Consider the following 6,000-nt stretch of genomic DNA (forward strand, 5'->3'; position numbering starts at 1 on the left):
CCTGCGTGGAAGAGAAGAAGCACAGCCCAACGACAAGATGTCATCCGACTCGTATCTGCCCATGCCCGCGCCCACCGTGCCCCAAAGGCCGTTATCATCCTACAAACTTATCTCATACGACATCTACGGCACGCTCGTGGATTGGGAAACCGCCATTGTCAAGCTGCTTCAACCGCTAGTGGCGCGAATCCCCTCATCCTCCCCTCTCAGCCAGGAATACCAAGACAGCACGACGCCCGGGTCGGAAGGACGGATCCAGCTCGCTGCGAAGTTCAACGACGTCGAACATGAGCTGGAAGCGAAGAATCCGTCCCAAAGGTACGACGAGCTCCTAGAGGACATATACCTGCGCTTCGCGTCCGACTTGGGGGTCGACATCACCGACTCCACGAGGCAGGAAGCGAGGAAGTTCGGCGAGAGCATCGGCACCTGGCCACCCTTTCCGGACACCGTCGACGCCTGTCAGCGGCTGGTCAGGCACGGCTACAAACTGGTCCCGGTCTCCAACGTGGACCGGGCGAGCTTTTCACGCACCTGCGCCGGCCCGCTCAAGGGCGTGGATTTCTTCCGCGTCTACACGGCTCAGGACATCGGGTCGTACAAGCCGGACCTGCGGAACTTCGAATATCTCATCAAGCACGCGAAGGAGGACGCCGGCGTGGAAAAGCACGAGATATTGCACGTCGCGCAGAGTATTTTCCATGATCACATCCCTGCTAAAAAGATGGGGTTGGCCAGCGTGTGGATCAATCGCAAGGGAGCGGGCATGGGTGGGAACGAGGCTATCAGGGGCATTCACGACCGAGGAGAGGTCGGGTATGGATGGAGGTTTGGCACGTTGGGCGAGTTGGCGGATGAAGTTGAGAGGGAGAGAAGCGAGGAAGGGAAGTAAGGGTGTAGGAAAGGACCATTCTTTTCAACTGACCTGCAACTGCTCCATCTCGAATCTTCACCCTTTCCCCCTTCGGTCTGGGCTTCTGTCGTTTATTGTCATACGGCGGCTGTTGCTATGGTGGGAGCGAGGCTCACCCCCGGCGTGGCCCACGACCGGCTCACTCCTTTTTCGTCCAAGATTTTTCTGGGTTGGCAAGAGCCTCCGCATTCCATCTCGCATCACTGCTCGCGGTGACTGGCACCCAACGTGCTTGATATCATAGCAAAGGTTCACGATCACGACAGCGTGGACCAAGAGGCACGTTGGTCAGTGGCCAGGCAGTCGCAGTACTTGATCATCCCGCTCTGGGGTCCGTTCTTTCATCTGTTATTGTCAGCTACTGCTTCCTTCCTTGACGGACATGGCTCTATTTGGGCGAGGGGATATCGAAGACCGCGTGTCTTCGTGGTCCTCTTGCTTCTCACCGACATTGCATGCTCAGCCTTGCCGTGTCAAGCCGTGCAGTGTTGTACATGTCTCCGCATTCTGAAGCCCAAGATGCCCTTCAGCACGTAAGCATCGCCTCAAAGCTCCTAAGTATGATGCTGGGTTTGAAAAAGCTTCAGCCTGTCAAATCCTGCCACGACTAGAGACGAGGCTCACTCGGCTGTCACAGCAAGCCGATTCGGGAAATGCTGCTAAACGCCACTATGCAGACCCCTGCTCGATTTCTGCCCAGTGGTCGACACGATGGCTGCCTCTCCTTGTCTCTTGCGAGTCCTATTTCAGCACACCATCCTGCTTGTTTGACCGTGTCCTCTCCAGAGCACTTCGAAGCCACTTCTTCCCTGAGCATACACTGGCCAGCTATTTGCACACCCTGCGAGTTGCTATACCTTAAGACATGGCGAATGCTCAACGCAGCCTCCAGTCAGATTCTTTCATCCACCAAGATCCAAATGCTCCCCGCTACAGCAAGAGACTTTTGAGGGAGCAATGGAAAGAACTCAAGCCTAGGGTTTTGGCGCACTTGAATCAGGGCTCCACCACTGTCGATATCCTGCGAGAATTCCAGGCACAAAATATTCCCATCACACGAAGCCAACTGAACAGGCAAATCAAGAAATGGGGATTCCAGAAAGAGGAGGGGGAGGGGGGGGGGGGGCAAGAGTCTCCTCAGCCGGTGGTACATGTTTCTTGGGATCCCGCCACATCAAAGCAAGCTAGATTTCATGAGAAAAGCACCCAAAAATATTACACCACTACTATCGTTGCGACGAACATCTCATTGGCATAACTGCTCTTCAGGCGAAAGTATCGACTGAATCAGAGCTCAGGGCCTTGCACATACCACATCTGGTCCCGACCCCGTCATACCTGTGTTGAGGCCGCCTCTTGCAAGATCCTATGCTTCTTCGACGAGTTTCGGCTACAAATCTCTCAAGGCTCTAGCTATTGAACTCGGGGGGCATACGCCAAGGCACCCCGGATTGGCTCCTTCAGTCCCATCTGCGAATTGGTCTGATGGTCTGCCCTCGATACATGAGAGCCTAGCAGGCACTCTTCCCCACGTCAGGGTGCCTGATTCTGATGACCATGCTGTGGACGGATTATTGGAATATTGACAGTGGAAGATGTGGCAGGGAGCATTGTGACCGATCAATCTTTCCTCAAAGCCATAGTAGCTGTGGGACGTGGTACAGGCAACTTCTTGAATCTTTGACTCCGTGATTTCAGACCGAAATGGGTAAAATGCTTGGCCAGGATTTTCAAAAATGAAGGCCAAAGGGGCTCTCATCTTCTATTAAATTTACGACCAGCCTCGAACATGAGGAATGACATTGGTATGAAGACATGTTGCTTTGGTTCTGTCCTGTGATACTTCCAGTATTGCCAGCAAGTCATGACAGGTGTATCATTTATATATACTTGTACCTCGTAGTCCTGGCGACCTTGAGGAGGTAGTTCGACCAGCCTAGTCACTACAGTCCTTCTGAGGATTATAGTCGCCAGGATTATCGTCCTGGCAACGCCGGATCACGCCTCGGAGAGCGCCTCCTGTTCTTCACAAGCGTCAAGCAAGGCGGCAATATCAGGTACAGCGAAGGTTGGGGAGGCTTCTCGTGATGGCAACCCCCAGAAGCGCTGTCATCAGGGTCCGAGCTCGGGACCTCCGCTGGAGATTCGAGCAGCCTCAAGATGGACGTTTTGTCACTCGGTCACTCGGTCTGTGCCTCGTCATCTGTATCGCGAGGGGGGATCAGATCCGGAGAACGCGGACGGCTGGCCAGGGGTTGGTTGGTTCTATCCGTGGTCGCAGTGGTGGCTCTGCGTCAAATCTGGCCTTGATTCTGGCGCCAGGCTGAAAATGCCGATGGTGGGATACATTTGGCCCTTCACACCGGATACCGCACTACCTATATTAGAGATGTTTTTATTAGCTTGAGGGACCTCCAGCTGCCACGGAAGGGGCGGGAACGAGCGTGTGTGCTGTTATCATGGGGGCTAGTTAACTAGATACTTTCCGTTCTTTGTACAGGAGGTGGTTCCCTCCTCGAGATTGAGTCCGCAGCCGATATTATCGCCTTTCTCGAACGTTTCGGCATATTTGATGCTGAAATTGTCGATGCCGACCCGACTATCGTCACCATGATAGCCAAAGCTGTCTGGACACCTGCCTGGCATGGAATGCCAAGATAGAAAGTGTGAAGAGAGACCGATAGAGACAAGGCTAGAATGGTCCATCCCTTCCGCATTGACGGCTTCTTCGGGGAGCCTTATCATCCCTAGCATTGCTAGACGCACGTCCAACCTTTTTGATAGTTCTTGAGGTAGTCTTCGACGGAACCCCAAAGGGTCTGCGCCTCTCGCTCACAGGAGGGATCCAAATGGGCCACGTTTATGGGTCGAACCAGATCCTGGAGGATACATGTGTGGTGTCTCATTCACATGCCAGTGGCAGGTGGATGAGGAAGTGAGATTCCTGGCCAGAACCTCGTGTTGCAAGTTCATTACCCAGAGCAGCCAGGGCTCTCTGGTGTGATTTGAAACGCCCAGCAAGGTCCAGCTGAGGTCAGGAGCTATGGCCGATCCATCCATCCCGCTGCAGCTGGCATCTTTAGGCTGCTCGTATCGTGGGATGAGAGTAGCGTGGATGAGTTGTGCAGAAGTATTTGTAGAAGAAGGACCGAAAGGTCTAAATAAAGAAGGTAGTTGTGCACTCCAGGATTTAGGGAGCATTTGGGACCATTTACCGGGTAGGGGACTCGCGTGTGCTAGTCCTGCCTAGTGGTACCTAGCCAGCTAGGTAGTATTACCCTAACAAGTACCCAGTACCTTAGGTAGGTTACAGAATCTTTGGGGGCGCTTCCGGGGACGGTTCGATGGGCCAATAACCTCAGCCAACATGTCACCAATGTCAAATACTATCTTTGTCAACCTCGCTCATGGCATTCGAATCTAAATCTTACACCGAACATGCTGATTGTACCCCGGATACCTTATATCTATGACCCTTGCGTAGGCACCGGCACATTGAACCCATTGAGATTGACCGACACCAAAGCATACAAGGAAACCAAAAAGATGAGTTCGGACAGCATACTCTGGCCGAGAACCTGGACACCTTGGGCGTATAGATCGTCGGGCAGCGGACCTCCCGACACCAAAGCCTTTGAGATCCTGTAGACCAGCGTTTCGTCCGGGGACAGATCTTCCGGTGCCGAACCACTGGCCAGCGCGGCTACTTGCTCCTGGCTGAAATAGTGCCTCGAGAGACCTGAGTGCGCGTACACCTCGTACGCGGCCTTGTATTGCGACCCGACCGTCAGGATGGCGACCTGGCGTAGCGTCTCTGGGAGTTTGGCCGCCCTGAACATGACTTTGCTCAAGTGCCACATTGCACTGCCCACGACGGGCTCGTGGATCCACGCGTTCCACGGCCCCAGAAGGGCGCCGTTCTCATCGCGCGTGATGAAGGAATTCCTGTCGTCCAGCGTTCTGACTATGTTGTCGACAACGTCGTCATACAGTTCTCTCTGATCTGGAGTGAGTTGCTCCGGTGGGACCGGCTGCAGTCGCATTCGAGAGCCCATTTTGAAGCAGGATTCGAGTCTTTGCTTCTAGGAGTCTGATGGGTTGTCAAGCTTACTTGCTGATTAGACTTCAATGGAAAAGAAGACCCGTCCTAGCCAGTGCCGAAGATCCTCCTTTATATCCCCCATTTTTGACCCGCCCGGTGTGTTTTCTTCACTGTACCTAATTTCCCCCTCCCCCTTTTTTTTTTATGTTTATAGCCCCTCTGACAAAGCATTCCATGTCGCGGCGGAAGTATCGAGAGCAGTTCGACTGTAGGAAAGATGCTATAGGGCCTTGGGTTCACCCACCTGCGGAAACGATGCGGGAACGGGCGATGATGTAAGCATTGTCATGCAACAAGCTTTGACCACACGGAGGTGGCGCCACTTTTATGCTGCTCGCAATGCCGGGACATGTCATGATAAGAAGGGATAAATGTAATACTCTGAGGACAATCCTACACATACATGTATGTAGATCTGAGAATGAAACTATATCATATGCCCGGCCGCTAGGCGTTAAAAGGTGGAGCGCCAAGAGCTCCGAGGCTAGGGGTTAATAGCGAGGGAACGGAAAATAATGAGGCCACCCACTATTCTCAAGGGTTGCTGACTTGCGCATTTGCAGGAACCCGAATTTCTAGGCGAAATCCATTGCAAGATTAGCTAGCAGCCCCGGTCCGAAACCCTACCAGTGCAACGGCTGTGGGATAGTGATTATCAAACCAGACGGAAGGGAGTCGAGGAAAGGTGAGAGCAGCCTGCGAAAAGAACAACATGGAGCATGGGTCGTCCAACTTATCAACGTTCGTTATTTAGAACTTTAGAACAGCTTTCCCAAAGTTGCGCCCCGAGAAAAGAGCGAGAAGACCATCGATGGCATTATCGATGCCCTCGCACTCCCAAGTGACCACTTTGAGTGTCCCATCCTTGATCCACCGCTGCACGTTGGCCTGGTGCTTTGCGTGGTACTTGTCGCCGAAACCGTGATCAAAGACAACGAAACCGTGATCAAAGACAACGAAACCGTGATCAAAGACAACGAAACCG

General features: G+C 53.2%; 3 protein-coding genes across 3 annotated transcripts in view; 1 reads left to right on the forward strand and 2 right to left on the reverse strand.

The window, feature by feature from the left end:
* Positions 1-37: 37 nt before the first annotated feature.
* A1O5_04658 (uncharacterized protein) lies at positions 38-892 on the forward strand (the record flags this gene model as incomplete). The annotated part of the gene is made up of 1 exon (XM_007745262.1): positions 38-892. The coding sequence occupies one exon, from the start codon at positions 38-40 to the stop codon at positions 890-892; it is 855 nt and encodes a 284-aa protein (XP_007743452.1).
* A 3,488-nt stretch (positions 893-4,380) lies between these two features.
* On the reverse strand, positions 4,381-4,968 carry A1O5_04659 (uncharacterized protein; the record flags this gene model as incomplete). Its single annotated transcript, XM_007745263.1, has 1 exon — positions 4,381-4,968. One exon carries the CDS (start codon positions 4,966-4,968, stop codon positions 4,381-4,383), a length of 588 nt encoding a protein of 195 aa, XP_007743453.1.
* Positions 4,969-5,765: 797 nt separating this feature from the next.
* Positions 5,766-6,000, reverse strand: part of A1O5_04660 (uncharacterized protein) — a gene marked incomplete at both ends in the record, with an annotated part of 1,320 nt that continues 1,085 nt past the window's right edge. Inside the window, one exon of the mRNA XM_007745264.1 lies at positions 5,766-5,921. Coding sequence (XP_007743454.1) covers positions 5,766-5,921 — 156 coding nt within the window. The remainder of the gene's footprint in view (positions 5,922-6,000) is intronic.

The sequence above is a fragment of the Cladophialophora psammophila genome, assembly GCF_000585535.1.
Source record: "Cladophialophora psammophila CBS 110553 chromosome Unknown aczJe-supercont1.6, whole genome shotgun sequence".
In the NCBI taxonomy this organism is placed as follows: domain Eukaryota; kingdom Fungi; phylum Ascomycota; class Eurotiomycetes; order Chaetothyriales; family Herpotrichiellaceae; genus Cladophialophora; species Cladophialophora psammophila.